Source organism: Leuresthes tenuis, unplaced genomic scaffold (genome assembly GCF_036924035.1).
Source record: "Leuresthes tenuis unplaced genomic scaffold, fLeuTen1.0.hap1 SCAF_24, whole genome shotgun sequence".
Lineage (NCBI taxonomy): Eukaryota > Metazoa > Chordata > Actinopteri > Atheriniformes > Atherinopsidae > Leuresthes > Leuresthes tenuis.
Window position 1 is genome coordinate 22,334,281 of NW_027325378.1, and position 17,078 is coordinate 22,351,358.

At 36.7% G+C, this 17,078-nt stretch overlaps 1 protein-coding gene across 4 annotated transcripts in view; it reads left to right on the forward strand.

Annotated features, from left to right (window-relative positions):
* The window catches only part of arhgef4 (Rho guanine nucleotide exchange factor (GEF) 4), a 79,918-nt gene extending 63,180 nt beyond the window's left edge, over positions 1-16,738 (forward strand). For 2 of the 4 annotated variants that reach the window (XM_072378123.1, XM_072378125.1), the window contains 9 exons: positions 5,830-6,009; positions 6,454-6,654; positions 7,733-7,912; positions 8,224-8,456; positions 9,243-9,372; positions 9,472-9,603; positions 12,075-12,318; positions 13,751-13,828; positions 15,362-16,738. In XM_072378123.1, the coding sequence (XP_072234224.1) occupies positions 5,830-6,009; positions 6,454-6,654; positions 7,733-7,912; positions 8,224-8,456; positions 9,243-9,372; positions 9,472-9,603; positions 12,075-12,318; positions 13,751-13,828; positions 15,362-15,516 (1,533 nt within the window). In that variant the 3' untranslated portion in view covers positions 15,517-16,738. Of the gene's footprint in view, positions 1-796; positions 2,335-5,829; positions 6,010-6,453; positions 6,655-7,732; positions 7,913-8,223; positions 8,457-9,242; positions 9,373-9,471; positions 9,604-12,074; positions 12,319-13,750; positions 13,829-15,361 lie in introns of those variants that run through there. The other 2 variants (XM_072378126.1, XM_072378124.1) reach the window with 2 other exon arrangements.
* Positions 16,739-17,078: the final 340 nt, after the last annotated feature.

The window sequence follows — 17,078 nt, forward strand, 5'->3', positions numbered from 1 at the left end:
ATTATTTTTCAAATAAAAAAAATAATAGAAAAATGGACAGCATTATAGACGTATAAGAATAAAACTAGCATTACACAGCAATTTTTGCGACCAATTCCAATTTATGAATTTTAAAGGCCTTACTGGCCTTTTCTCATTTTGGAAAATTCTGAGTTTGATCCCAAGATCTATAGTCAACTGATAAGGTGATTTAGTACATTTTATTTAAACTTTCAACTGTAAGAAGTATTGACCACGAACAACTTACAATTTTTGTGAAGAGTCTGCTGGGCTTTCTGCATCTGTCATTGGAAATCCAGAAAAATGTAAGTCCTCTAGTTTGTTGGATGGAGGCATTGTCAAGTTGGATGGGTGGAGGTGCGTGGCGTGGTGGAGGTAAATTTCAAAAGTAAAACTTGATTTATTTAAAAGAAACAGCACAAAAGCGGCTGAGCCAGAACACAAAAACTTAACTATGACAAAAGAAAAACCTGACCATGATTGTGGAAAACATGAGAACAAACCTGAGAAGGCACGTGAAATATTAATGGCTATATAAGTTTTTCATTACAAACAAAATAATTTGTCTGTTTCTTTTATTTGATTTACTACATGCCCCATTTTCTGCAAAACATGTTCTGAAAATCTTCCTTACTTTCAGACATGCTGCTATTATCTGTTATTATCACCACATTTCATTGGAAGACCCCAAACAATAGCAATGATACTTATTAGCAAACATACTGTCTGGGTGTATGTTTTATGATATATCTTGAACCTAAAAGAATTAGATTAATTCAAGTCGCATCTAATTATTTTCATTTCAAGATCGAATAATGTTATTACTAACAATCACTCATGCTGATTAGTACCAGCACAACAGTGCCCAATTTGTAAGCTAGTTTGAAAATTTTTTATAAATAATTTTTAGTGAGAACAAATGGAGTATAATATAATACTACACTATATGTAATTACATATGTAACATTAATACAACATTCAAGATTATACTCCAGCACATGGCTCACACAAACACGCAGATGCTATTTCCCTTGAAATTGCTACTCTATTCTGCATGGACTCCTCTGTATCCCTCTTAGCCCCCACCCCCCACCCTCATTCTACGTGTCTGGCTCCCTGGGGTTGCTATGGCCTTGCCTCAACTACTCTGGTATCCAGGATATGCTGACACACTTTGCATTCTGATTGGCTGCCAGCTATGTAAGGGTGGGCACACAAAAAAGGAAGAAAAGGAACAGGGAAAAAAAAAGAAAAGAGGGTGATTCTGGTTGTTAGATGGATGGATGAGGTAGCACGATTCAAGGCAGAGCACCATTTTAGAAAGAGCTCTTATCGAAGATAGAAGGTATTGTAATAGAGAGAAAAAGAAAAAAGCAGAGGGTGAACAAATGTCCGATTGGCTTATTGAGTAAAAAAAACAGAATGTTTGTAGGCTAGAGTGATCGGAAAACATACTGGAAAACAAGCGGACAGATAGATAACAAGAAGGGGCCGAAAAAAAAGGAGAAGGCATGATGGTGTACCGGAGAGATGCATCATCCCCTCCACCAGCTATCGTCCTGATATCCTGACCAAAAGGGAGGGTGACAGAAGAGCCAAAAGGAAAAGATATTCTAAACTGGTTGCAATTAGAAAGAAGAAAGAGAGGGGAGGTGCCTGTGCCACAAAGAGAAGGAAGGGAGTCAAGGAGAGGGGGAGTGCTCAGCACACACAATAGCTTCACTGATTCACTCTCACTCACATAGATAGGCACCGAGCCTCCTTTGGCAGGCCGGGGCAACGCTGTGCATCGGCAAAGTGGCAGGAGAAGCAGGGGAGGTGACCACCGGAGCTGAGCAGAGGTGGAGAGCAGCGCTAGAGGACAGCGACGAAGATAGTCGAGGAAGAGGACGAGGTGACGTGGTGTGGTGTGGAGGCTCAGCACTCAGGGAAAGGCGACGGGGTAGGGGTGGTGGTGCTGAGGTGGAGGAAGAGGCGAGGGGACTGATGGCTCGCGGCAATGGCTCTGGAAGGTGGAGCAGGCAGAGGATGGGATTCTTCAACACCGTGCTGCGCTGTAACCTACCCCCAGAGACCCAGAAGGTAGTGGTGTTCCTCATCATGATGCTGCTCATCATCATCAACGTTGTGCTCATGTTCCTGCTGGCCTTCCAGTAGAGTGCTCACAGAGACTAATACTCTCATACACATATACAAATGGAGATGCACATATGCAGACACTTGCTTCTAGATGGAAGAGGAGACCAGATACACTGAGACTCAAGAAGAACTGCCCTATTAATGACCAGGCAGCTCAGATCGATGGGTTTCCAATATGGCAGCAGGAGAACACAGGTACAACTGGGAGGAATGGGAAGATCATTTAACGTCAGAATGGATGACATGTGTTCATATGTGTTGTCAGAAATAAGTCAAATGTGGTGACCATCAGTCATTAGTTGTCCAGGCTTTGAGGTTTTTGTCTCTGCCCCTTTACAAGGAAGGAGTTGATTTGCTGCATGAGGGATGAAGATTGTGTTATTCTACTGTATGTATTTGAAATGTCTCAAACCCATTAAAAACTAATCACATCCACATGTTAAGTTCTAGGTGCTGGATAAGAATGAATGGAAAATGTAAAAAAAAAAGTCTGTAAGCCTTTAGTAACATTCTTAAGGAGTTTTGGTTGAACCCTTTAATGCCTTGCTCTTCCATTTGGTTGAGCACATTGTGAGTGACTGTATTATAGCTTACTATTAATTAAATCTTTTAATGCTCTAATCAAGTGTCAGTGAAAGAAAAAAAAAATTTTTTTTAATAATGGAGCTCTGCTGCAGAAGACAAATGTACATGCAGAATAAGATTTTTGTTGAGTAAGCAACAAGCAACACATGTTGAAAATCCACAGAAGAAAGTCGTTTCTGGAAATATGTTTGGATGAATCAAGCTTTTTTAAGCAACTGTTGTAAAACAGAAGGCTTTCAGGTGACATAACAAGCTGTGCTAACTTTGTTACATGTTCTCAGCTCTTAGGTAACCATGACTTATTGTGCTCTGAACATGTGTGACCCTTTTGCTGCTCTCTCTTTTGCTGTTTCTTCAAACTAACTGATTCAGAGAGATGACAACCCTACCAGAGCTTGATTTTCCCCAAGGTTTCTCCCCGTGTTTTCTGCTCTCGGTATCCAAGTGCTGCTCAAAGGGAATTGTTGCGTTTCTCTCTATAATATCACAAAATCTGAACCTTACTTTGTAAAGTGTTCTCAGATGACATATGACATGTTTTATGAATAAAACTGAATTGAATTGAATGAAACACTATTTGGCACTTTGAATAGAGTATATAGGTTTGATTTTTGTTTTTGTATGACCTGCTTATTTTATCAGACTGTAAATTACTCTAAAAATATCAAGTTGCAGCTTGCAAACAGTAGACGCTATGATTTAGAGTATTGTGTACTCATACTTAAACATTTGCTGCTTTACTAAATACGAATGTTCAAGTTGTTCACGTTGATATTACTGATATCTCAGGGTACAGCACTGAAGGAAGGTGCTTCAGTGTCAGTGTCACAATATCCTTCATGGAGAAACAAATGTAATTATGACGATGACTGAACATGTTCTCTCTACTCCTGGGTTGTAAAACAAATTAATTATATCTGAATTTGTACTCAGTAATTTTTGTAGAGATGTCTTCTGATATATAACAAATTTTAGTCTGTAAAATTAAGTAAGTCAATTTGAAGGACACATAACAGTGTAGATAACAGATAAGAAATAATAACAGATACGTTTGTTAAAGGGAAACTTCACCATCAAGCAACCTGAAATAAATTCATTACCTGCACACGCATTTATGGAGATTAATCACACATATTAAAATTAGTTTTGAGCAGGGGTTGTTATCAGTTTATTTGATATAATCCTTTACACTCAAATTATGTATGTATATATTTATTTTTTTGCTGCTGAATCCATTCTTTACACCAGACATTCAGTGGGAAATATCCCACCATCCAGCTTGGTAGGGGTAAAAGGAAAATAAGTAATGTAATACAGATTCAGAAGATGGCAAGAAATTTGAATATTACTTCACAGTTTGTCTGCATGAAAATTATTACTAAACTGCTGACTGCAGCTTCAGAGTTTACAATATGTACACACATTATTTTTCATTGTAAGTGGCTGCAGAGCAACAACTTTACTTAGTACTTACTTGTAGTATGTCTCAGACTCAAACACATACACACTTTTTTGATCGTGTCAGTTATAAGAATAAGATGTAAATTAAACCAGCTTTTCCAAATCTGATATTTGACTCCCTCAAACAAGCTTCTTCAACAGGAGCCTTCAGGTGATTAGGGCAGCCAGGCTTTAATACATTTTTGATTTAGCTAAAATAATCAACCAAAGTACCTAAAGTACCTAAAAAAATGCACTTGTCTGACCCAGAAAGAACCTGTTTATACCTCATACAGCAATTTATGGTAGGATAATAAGGATAGGTGACAGTGCAGCAACTGTGCGTGTGTGTGCGCACGCGCACATGTATAGTCATTACTACTGGAGCTCTGTGAACAGTGACATAATGCTAAACATTTTTTTAAAAAGCTGTATGCAGATGTTTAGTGTGATAATATCTAAAAAGAGGATTGTGTTGTAATGTAGTCAAAGTAGAATACGGATGGTAAGGCATCAAAGAGACAAGATCGTGTGAATGTGTTGCTTAGCAACAGTCATATTGTCTGTATCCCTCATCGCTATAAAGGATCAGTGTAACAGAGAGTTAGATCACAGGGTGAAAAATAAAACACTGACTTTAACAAGCCTCGAGAGGTGTAGTGCGATACATTTACACTTTCTCTTCTAGCAATGGAGGAGATGAGTTTCTGAAAAAAAGGCGTGAGAGCTGATGGGTCCACCAGAATTTGTGTTGTGTCTGCAGAAAACAGGGACAGAACAGCATCCTGGAAGCTATTGTAGAGCTTTGGGCCATGTTGCGGTGAAACTGGCAGTGTGTAAGAGAAATATGATCACTGCAGTGTCTTCATCATCAGCACTGGTTCACTCTCCCACTGGTCTCACCCTCTTTCTGTCTCATCTTCATTTGTCTCTCATCCTTCCTCTTCCAGATAATGTATTCCTGTCTTAGCCTACTTCCATCTTAGCTTCTCATTGATTTCTCATGCAGACATCTGTAATGTCTGCTGCCCACTGCCCTGCTTGGTAGCCTATGTCAAAATCGTGGGACTCTTGAGACAAACGAGGAAACAAACAAACAAGAACAGTTAGAGAGACGTATGTGTCTTAAAACCAGCAATAACATTATGGAATTATGGGGTCAATATAAGCTATTAGCACGAAAATCTCAGACAACGTGATTACAGCAAATATGCCTCAAATTTAATTGTTTTAGGTAGCAATCTTATTTATTGATGACAGTGTTGTATGCTCATTGCATTATTTTTAACTGTTTCATGTTATCAGGGGAGGTGCAAGACATAATGCTTTACTCTGCATGTGTAAAAAATACATGTAGAAAATTTACTGCATTACTGGGGCAACTTCTAACCCTGTCATCTTGTAGTCTCTTCTGTCTTTCACCCTCTCTCAACTCCTTGTTTTCTTTGCTATGACAGTTCACCCTGCTCACTGTTTCTCCTTCTCCAGCTTTCTACTTCTCTTTATGCTGCTCCTCTTAGTTAAGTGAAATCATTGTGGAATTCACTTCACTGACTTTGAGAGAAACAGAAGCTGCCATAGTAACCTATTAATGCCATTTTGTATTTAGTGAATACTTTTTAATACAGTATTATATATATTTATATATATATATATATTCTTCAGTTGATCAGCGATGGCAGTGTGGTCTATGCTGAGGCCCTCTGGGACCATGTCACAATGGACATCCAGGAGCTTGGCTTTAAGGCTGGAGATGTCATCGAAGTAGTAGATGCCACTAACAAGGAGTGGTGGTGGGGCCGCATCATGGACAGTGAGGGCTGGTTCCCTGCCAGCTTTGTACGGGTGAGAGACACTCTTTCCAGACCGGTAGTACATAGAAATTATCAGCCATTTGGCTTTTATTACATTGTTTTATTCATGATTGCAACCGTTAAACAGTTACTTGAAGCCTCAGCTTCTTATTCTTATTATCTTATCTGTCAGTGTTCAGTAAAATGTACATATTCATTTTATTTTCATTTTCATCAAGGCCTGACTTTAAATTCATGTGCTACATTCTTACACAAGGATCTATGTTGAGAAATTTCAAAGAAATGTTTTTGCAAGTTGTGGTAATTCAAATGCTTTGTTTTCACTAAATCAACTGCACAATTGTAAACAAAGTGCAATTATATGCTGAAACTGGGATTCATGCTGATGTTTTTTAGAAAGAAAGAATAACAAAAGAGTTTTTAAAAGATGGTCCTGAAAAACAGAAACGTTTTCAACTGTTATCTGTATTCTCAGTTGCGTGTGAACCAAGATGAGCCTATGGAGGAGTATCTAGCCCACCTGGAGGAGGCTCAGGCTGGAGATGAGGACCGGGCAAGTCTCGGCTTATTGTTAGGACCTGGTTTACCTTGCAAAGAACAGATGAGAACCAACGTCATCAATGAGATCATGAGCACGGAGCGAGACTACATCAAGCACCTGAAAGATATTTGTGAGGTCTGGATTCAGTCATGCAAAGGCATGCTGTCATTTCTTGTCTTGACAATTCCATTGAACTCATGTCTTACCCACAAATGACATATTTTTGATTAGCTGTCACTAAATTTCTAATTGTCAATAGAGAGATGAACGTTACTCTTTAAATTAATTTGATATCATAAGAAAAAGAACTCAAACTATATCACTATAGTGCCACCTGCTGTCTAACAAACACTGTCTAAACCGATGGTGAGGTTTGCTCACTCATGCACTCATTAGGAATTTCCTTTTGAATTAACTGATTTATTTTAGTATGAATTAACATAGACCCTCCTATTAGATAATTACATTTATTCTTGTGACAAACCATGGAAAAAAAGAGCTGCATCTCAGACTGTGCAGTTAGAATGTTAGTGGTTAAAGTTCATGACAGTAAAATGGAAAAAAGTAAACAAACAGACAAAACCTACAACATTTCTGGCTTATTTGTAAGGATTCTTGAGAGAAAGTCACTCTCCCAAATAAAAAACCCATGGCCGCACAGCCCAGGTTTGCAAAGTTACTTATGAAAAACCCAGAAGAGTTCTAGAACAATGTCCTGGAACTATGTGCATGCGCTTGCTGAAAACCAAACACAGCATATAAGCAGAAACACCTCATATCATTTGTCAAGCACAGTGGTGAAAATGTGATGATTTGGGCTTACTGCAAATTGTTGCTGATATAGGTAACTCTACAGGTTATTGAGTCAAGCAATTATACTTAGTTCCTCATAAACTGTCTCTGCACTTTGGCTTAGCAATATATCATGCATTGTTCTTCATATAGATTTTATTTACCATTTTTAGAGACCCAGTGAGAAACAAATTAATCTTTTTCTATATTCTGATACCTAACACCTTTGAATTAATATAGAGTTTACTTAGTTTTTCACATAACTGCACTATAACCAGATAATGTAAATCAAAAGTAGACATACCATTTATTGAGGTATTGGAAAATACATTAACGGATTATCTTAACTATCTAGTGTTTAATGTTAGAAATGGTTGAAACTCTCTACAGCACATTAAGATTCTATTTGTCTTTCTCTTAGGGTTACATCAAACAGTGCCGTAAGAGGACAGACATGTTCACTGAAGAGCAGCTTCGCACGATCTTTGGCAACATTGAGGAGATCTACCGATTCCAGAGGAAGTTCCTCAAAGGCCTGGAGAAAAAGTTCAACAAGGAAAAGCCCCATCTCAGCGAGATAGGCTGTTGTTTCCTTGAACATGTAAGCTCAGTAACTGACATAAATAAAAAAACTTAGATCCAAAGACTGATTTGTTTGTTTTGTAGATATTTCAGCATGATGCTATAGGACTGATTTGACTGCATATATTAAATGGCAGTTAGTCGAAGCCTGTCTCACTTTAGAAGTATTTCTTCTGAGTTGTCCCATTGCCCTTTTTGTGACACCTATTCTAATGCAGTTATTAGAATTTATTTAACTAAAAACTCGTGCACTCTTACTTAGATTTGGCGAAACAATCAAGCCAAAGTATTGTCTTGACTAACCATTTTGTTGTTATTTTCCATGTGCAGCAAACAGATTTCCAGATCTATTCAGAGTATTGTAACAACCACCCCAATGCCTGCGTCCAGCTGTCCAAGCTGATGAAGATCAATAAGTATGTATTCTTCTTTGAAGCCTGCCGACTGCTCCAGAAGATGATTGACATTTCATTGGATGGCTTCCTGCTCACTCCTGTTCAGAAGATCTGCAAGTATCCATTGCAGCTGGCTGAACTCCTCAAATACACCAACCCTCAGCACAGGTGACTTTAAACTTGATTTTTCTTCATTATATCTTAACCTTACTCCTTTTTTACTTTGTGCATATAGTTGTCATTTATTAAGTATAATTTGTCACTTTCCAACAAAAGCCTAAATATCTCTTATTGGTTAGCTGGGAAAGCAGAAATGAAGCATCTTTAACTGTGTACAGCAATGTCAGAATTTACATTGGTTTTTTTCTGTGAAAGAACTGTGAAAGGCTTCCTCAGCAGTTCTACTGTCAGAGAGTACTAATAAAACAGCCAACAGTTTAGGTATATAACACAAAAGACAACAGAAAAACACAATGAACTGCTCCCTGCTTGTTTATGGCATTAAATCAGTCTTACATTTTTGTAACGTGATTGCAACTCTGCATTTTCGCATATTTTTCTAGAAAAATGTCCAGGCTTTTCTCTTACATTTCGTACTGAAAACACCAATATTTTTAGAAAAGATGTTTTGCCTCGTATAGAAATTGACAGAAATTCCATATATTTAATTAGTTGATGCATATTAATTTTCCAGACAGGTCAACCGGTCAAAAGTGTTTTCTGAAAATACTGTAGCCTCAACATGTCTCTTTCAGTGAGGATTTGTGTTGTAAAGAGTTGTTGGACAGGATTGGAGTTTTGTGGCATGGAAAAAAACACAAAGCGTTCTAGAAGTACTTGTTAACAGTGTCACTTTTTAACTTCAGATGCAAATTTTTGACGACAAGAAAGTTTTTACATTATCCTTTAAGTCTTATCCTCACTACCTATTGTATGTCACTTTCTGATTTTTAGGGATTATAAAGATGTTGAGGCAGCCTTAAATGCCATGAAAAATGTGGCCAGGTTGATCAATGAGAGGAAACGACGTCTTGAGAACATTGACAAGATTGCTCAGTGGCAGAGTTCAATAGAGGACTGGGAGGTATGACATGACATGTGATTCTGAAATGATTCCCCCTTATTTAGCAATACTTAGAAGCAAGTAACAGCTGAGTGTGTGTGTTTGTGTTGATTCATTCAGGGTGAAGACGTTCTCAGCAGAAGCTCTGAACTAATCTTTTCAGGCGAGTTGACCAAGCTGTCCCAGCCTCAGACGAAGAGTCAACAGAGAATGTTCTTTCTCTTTGACCATCAGATGGTGTATTGCAAAAAGGTACCTCATTATTCCACTGCATATGCTACATAAATTGACAATGATAAATATATACGAGTGTAATTGTCCCTATGAGAAGAATAAGAGAACAGAAATCTGGAACTGATAGCATCCTCTTTATTCATAATTCCTAATACTCTATTTCAGATAGAGTTGATTTTATTCTATACACCTTTATACTTTGGATGTCATCAAAATGTGGGCAACATTTATGTTAATTAACATTGATTTTCTAGTCAATCTTTAATCCAATGAAGAAAATATAATCATTTATTACAACTTACCGAAGCTCAAAGTTGTGACTTAACATTAAAGACCTCGTTTAAACAAATAGGACAAACATATTAGTTAATGTTGAAAATGATCTGATATAATTTATTTTTGAGTGACTTAAAAGTTTTCTCAAAACATTGACTTTGATCTTGTTCAGTTGTTCCTTAGTTGAATTACTTAAGACCTTAGGGTCATTGTTTTGCTGCATGACCCAATTTCTGCTAGATATATTCCTTTATATTCCTGTGTGTCAGTTTTTTTTCTCACCGTCTCCAAGTGATGCTCAAAGAGACTGAATTTATCTCTATTATATTCAAGACTTTTAACCTTACTTTACAAGATCTCCTGATATGAAAGGATGTGTTCTATAAATTAAACTGAATTGAACTTAATTAAACATAATTTAGCATTTTCAACAGCAGTACTGACTTAATTATCGCTTTAATGTTATCCATTTATTTAATCATAGACTTGATGCAGATATTCTATGAACATACAAACATACATACATATATTTATATACATATATACAGTATATATTTATGTATATAGAGTATAAATAGAAGAATAGAAAATTACTTCATCATATATATCATCATCAAATAATTCATCTCCGTGGGGGAAATTAATATTTATATATATATACATATATATGGATTTCACCTTTTCACCTCTGCTGTAGATAATCCATCATTCCTCCACCCTTTAGTACTTCTCAATCATCTCAAATTTTGTCTTCCTGATGTTACTTCAGTGGCAATGACCACATCTATTGCAACACAAGTCTTTGTTTACCGTCACTGTTACTAGTCAGTTGGCTACCACCTGCTTGTCTGCCAAGGACATCTTCCTTAACATATCCCACAGGAGCTTTGTTTTTCTCTGCATCTTTCAGTTGGGTGGTCTGAAAAAATATGCTTTGTTCCCCTACTAGCTGTATATGGTTGCACAGTATCTTAAAAATTGGTAAATTTTTGCACTTTCTCATCTGTACTTTTGATAGAATTATTCATTAGTGTGTATTAGTGTTTTAGACTAGGAGGAAGATGGACTGCCCAGGGAAGTGTCTTACTGTCTGCGTCTCACGCTCTATCTCTCTCACATGCAGACAACAATAGTTCAGATCAGAAATCATCTTTGTCAATGCCATGATGCAACTAGAAAAACATGTTTTGTGAAGAAAGAACTTTAATAGATCACTGATCTCTAAATAAAACAAGGAACTCACTCACATCTGTCACCCCACGGAGTGAAAACACCTGACTCTATATTTACTTTTAATTTTACTAGTGTTGGCTGCTAATTCTAGAGGGTCATATTCATTTGCCATTCACATAAGATCTGACATTAAAACATTTTCCTCAATAATAAAAAACAAGTGTAGTATTTTAGTATAATCATTAGTCACCATCAGTTGTGCTATCATTTATCTATTAAGTCTATTGACTTATGAAAAAGTTTCGGTCATTTTTGTACAGCATTATGGAAGATTAAGGGAAAATCCAAAAACTTTCAAGCACAACTATATTTTGCACTTGAGTAGAGCACACACAGTGAAGGATTTAATTAGCATGTAAATGAATTAGCACAAATAGTGCATTCTTTCTGAATAGTAATCCAGTCACAAAATAACTTTGTGGTACACAATATATAGCTCCCGTGTATTAGCTCAAAACATGCTCGGTTTGTCAGAACATTGATTAATTATTGGCTGATTAATTGTTAGACATAATATCAACATGCTAAAACATGATCTATTGATGAACTGCAACCAATTTAATAGTGTCATGCCTTCAAGACATAACCACTCAACTTAAACATTATGTCCATCTGCCTCATATGGAGTTGGTCCTTTCTGTACCACATAAACAGCTTGACTTGATGCAGCCTTTACTGAATAAGACTTTTGAAGGTGCCTATGATATCTTGGTCTGCCCATTTCCTCTACATCCAGCACAGTGACTACAAAAGACAACTCTTTGTTCATTGTGTGTATAATACTGCATTTCCAAGACTTAATCATGTGTGGTTGTTACAAGATAATACATTTTTTTTGCTTCCTCTGTAAACAAATTTGGAATGCATTATTTTTATTAACTTAGCTGAAGGACATTCAGGCATGTTGTTACGGTATTGTGTTGTTCTCTCTATCTCTTTTTAAGAACTGTTGGTCTAATTTGCACTTTGTATAATTGTAGGATCTTTTGCGTCGGGACATGCTGTACTACAAAGGTCGAATGGACATGGATCACATGGAGGTGATAGATGTAGAGGATGGCAAGGAGAAGGATTTTAACATCAGTGTGAAGAATGCCCTGAAACTTCGATCTCTCACTGGTGATGAAGTCCACCTTCTATGTACCAAGAAACCTGAACAGAAACAACGCTGGCTCCGAGCCTTTGCTGATGAGAGAAGACAGGTCCACCATGACCGAGAGACAGGTCAGATATACAAACAGATCGTGTTCGTGCCTGAAAGAAAAACATGTTTTTTAAGGTTTGGACTTTTTGTCAGACAGCATGTTTGTAAAATCAGAAAACACTTAAAAATGTATTAGGCCAAACAAAAAGTCTACTGACATTGTCTTTAAAAACAACTTTGAAACAATTCCTTCTCTGCAAACCACATCTATTCACATTCTACAGTTAATACCGAAACAGTCTACCAGGTTCAGCAGCAACAAAAAAGACATAATATCATAATAAGGGGCAGGCAATCTGCCAACGATACAGCTTATCTCCTGTACAAAAATCAGACTTAAAAGCATGATTCTGCTTATCTGTTAAACTGTTGACATTTTTTTAACTAAACTGTACAGACTCAGTACAGACTGTTTATCTGCCTACTTCATCAAAGGAACAATAGAGAATTTGGCCTTTTTTCCTGTTGTGGGATGTAACACCACTGTCATGAAAACAAATCTCTGTGTGAATCCTGATAATGTCCATCCATACACATGGAGGCCACAAGAACGGCATCAAAAGCATAAAAAATTGCCAAGCGACCGTAAAGCAAAACAGTGTGGTGCAGGGCTGGAAGCCAAAGTTTGGGACTGTTTCAAGTCCGGGAATGTGCATAAGTTTACTTCAAAATGAGTCGTTAGCGCATAGTTTTGAGGTTCACAATGTCCTTAGTTGTTTCTTTAAATGATCACTTGCAAGTTAGTGTCATAAAGGTTGAATCTTCATCTGAATGACATCATATTTAAAGTTGGAGGATTTAAGAATAACATGTCTTGTCAATCAGTATGTTCTGATTAATGTTTATCCTAAGTATTATCAAATAAATTACCCATAGTTGAGAGTACCCATAGTCTCTATCTTCTCTATCTCATACTCGCAGTTCCTTCTCCATGAAGAAATCAGCAATACAATCAATCACAAAATATCCCATGGTAAAATCAGTTGATTTGACACTGGTTTTACTAGGATCATCCTGTATTCTTTTCAATTGACAAAAGATTCCACTATTCATTTCACTTCATTATAATTTTATATATTTGACGTTAAATATACAGACTGTTGGTAGTCATAATTAGCTGGACTTGACGGTCCTGGTGGACTTCTTCATTTGTGGTTTTGACTGTTGCTGAAATATATTTGGAAAATCCAGACATCTCATGTAACTAGAGGGTTCATCCTCTACATCCTACCTACATACAAACAGACTCACAGTCTTGCTAACAAATATCTGCACAAATACTCAGTTTCTCCAATTCTACAAAAAAAACCCAAAAAAAAACAGTGGTTTTTGAATTAGCTTATCTAGATTAGATCATTTTGTCAGTTTCTAAGTTTTTCTTGAGAAAATTCTTTTTTGTTGACAATGTTTCAAAGCAAACCTTTTCCTTTTTTCTTTTTTTTTTCTTCGCAGGCTTTACTCTCACTGAGGTCCAGAAGAAACAGGCCATGCTTAATGCCTGCAAAAGCCATCCAGCTGGGAAACCTAAAGGTATGCATTTAGGGGCTTTAGGGAACGGTAGAATTTTGAATTTGATGAAATTCTTATTAGTACATAAAGCAGACGAAGAAAAGCTCATCTCAACTCACCAGTCCTCACTACTCTCTCCAGAAGCACAATAGAACATGTGTTAACCAGCAGCACCTCAGACAGGAAAGCACTGAGGGGCGTGATTAGGCAATCTGAGAGGATCAGTGGGGTCTCACTGCATCCTGCTGGGGTCTTTGTCCAACAATGGTGCGTCTAGGGCAAAGACAATTATTCAGGATTTTACCCACCCATGCCACAGACTGTTCTCTCTCCTAGCTTCAGGAGGTACTGCAGACTAAGATGCAAAATTGTGAGGTTCTGTGACAGCTTTTATCCACAACACAACACAACTAAGCCGCCTCTAACATTTTGCATCTAGCGCACATGCAGAATGTCTCTTACCCAAACAATTGCAAGATGGATACTACCCTTCAGATAATTTTATTGCTCTGTATAACATGGGTGTTTGGCTGTTTGGTGTTTTATTACTCCTTTGGCAATATGTCCACCTCAGAATGTATAATATAGGCTCTTTCAGCAGAAACAAATATTCAGGTTCCACTCAGTTTGTCGTTGCTCTTTGTGTATTTCTGTAAAGGTATTGTCAATAATACTTCACAGTTGGTTTCAAATTGAAAGCAATGCTGGAAAGCATTCTCACTATTGTTTTCTTGTTTCCCTTTATTATTATTATTCCTCCATTTTTCGGCACTTAACTACTCCTGCAGTCCTTTCAAATATTAAGCCACCATTGAAATATACCGGTTTAAAAAACGTGAACAAATTTCAACTCTTTCTCCTCTTTTCAACCTAACTACTCCTTTCACCGATTTCTACAATTGTGGTATCAAAACGTTCAGCTCCTTCAGGAGATTATGTCATTCACTATTTGTGTTTCTAACCTTTACACTTTTTAAAATATTTAACATTTCATTCAAATTTTATTCAAGTTTAAGGCAAATTTCCACTCTTTCTCCTCTTACCAACCTAACTACTGCATCATACTTTCAGCTAGAGACACCATTCAAAGTTTAAACGGCTCATAAGACATCAAGCTATTATTAAATTGGTAAGCTTTTTCAAATTTTAAGCCAATTTTGAAATATGACAATAAAATATAACAAAAAAAAATAATTTTTTTCGGCCCTTTGTTCAAATCTTCTGTTCTTCCAATAGGTTTAAAGTATTCCACTACTGTTATTTCAGCTTCAAATTCCTTCAAGCAAGACTTCAGCAATCGGTTTTTCAGCAATTGAAAGATTTTCCACTGTTTTAGCATTGTCAACTATCACAATTCAACTTCAACAGCATTCTCACTGCTGTGTTGTAGGAACAGTTTTTTCTAGTTCCTTTTTCCTATTTCCTAAGTAACTGATGATTAAATTTTTTATATTACTGTTAATACAAATATCTTATGTCATTATGTTATTACTTTATATTTCACGAAAAACATAACTAAAGATATGTTCTATTATCTGTTGTTCTCCTTCTCAGCAGTGACCAGACCTTACTGCGACTTCCTCTTGCGACAGAAACACCCCTCCCTTCCCACTGCTTTGCCCCAGCAGCAGGTCTTCATGTTGGCTGAGCCCAAGCGCAAAACCACCTTCTGGCACAACATTGGGAGACTGACACCTTTCAAGAAATGAAAAAAAAAAATAATAAAAAAAATAAATCAGAAAAGAGAAGAAAAGTATTGGAGGGAGGGGACAGGGGAGGCGAAAGAGAAGAGCTCTCTGCTCGTGCCTGAATAAACCCTTTTTAATTATTCCTCTCATTTCTTTCCTACTCGTAACATTTCCCGGATTGATAAACTGACATGTTGTATAGATGAAGATGATCATTATGAGGAGGAGATTATTTTTTGAAAGCACTTTATAGGTTGGTTAACAATCAGACTTGATAATGGTCTGCTGGACACTGAGTCAAACAGGGAGAGTGGACTCTTGCTTGATTTACTTGTACTACTTGTAAAATCAAATGCCAACTGGTATTACTGCTACTGTACTGCTGCAAGTAAGTTTGGGACTCCTGATTGAGATGCCTCTGAAAATGTTGCCTGTCAATAAACTGTGTTGTTTGATTTTACTGTTTTATTGTGCTGTTTTATTATTTGACATATTTGCCAACTTTTCATAGTGTGAGATGATTGATTTATATATATATGTTGACTTGTGTCTGCTTTTTGAAAAAAAAAAAAAAAAAAAAAGGGAAAATTGGGTTGAAGTTAGAATTTCTCGTGCTTTTCCCTGTGCAAATATATAATTTCAGGATCACATTTCTAAATGTTTATGGTCTCCATTCGTCAACATTTGGTTTTGTATTTCTCTGGAGCATTTGTGGTATTGTGTAAACATTTAATACAGTGCAGCCCAAAGAATATTTGGAGTTTTTATTCAAACAAACAGCAGCAAACCACTCGCTCCAGCTACACTCATTCCTTGAGTGTGATCCTGGACTCCTCCTTATGCCTACAATGTCAGTAAAAATAAACAACCTCTTATTTTTCTCTATTTAATTTAATTGTTTTATTTTATGAAGTGCCACTTGAGGTGTGAAATGGATGTGATGAAAGAAATACTTTGAAGAATATTTTTTTATCTCCAAAGAACCCTGCTATATTTAGCCAGATATACTGACGTGTCATTGTGCCAAGCTGACAGCATCACACAAACTCACATAGGTTCTTTTATCTACCTGTACTATATCCAGTACTCCTGCTCTGTTTATCTGGTCTATAGTGTAATCTCATTTCAGATCAATGCAGCTCAGTGATATTGCTCTGTAGGTACATTCAGTAAAATGTACTCCTTTTAACTTGTTACTTATGTTCAAATGTTAAACAATATTAAACATTCCTAAGCTGAAAAACTTGGCTGTCAACCAGGGTGATTATTTAAAGTGGGAAAATGTGGGAACTGCTTACATGAACTGACCAAGTTATATTTTGTATGCTTGTTAGTTTTTGTTGGCAGCGGGTTTTTTTTAAGCTCAGGACATCTTACTTCAACAGTACAAGCTTTGTGTTTTGTTGAAATTTTCCAGACATCTATTCTAGTGTATGCATAACTATATTATCAGAGTAAGGAACACCATTCATTGATTTCCACCCCTGAATAAAAGGAAAAAACAAGGTAATTTACAAAGTGTTTAAGTATCCAAATATGTAAAACAGAAGATGAATCAAGTAAAAAAAGTGGCATGGTCAGAA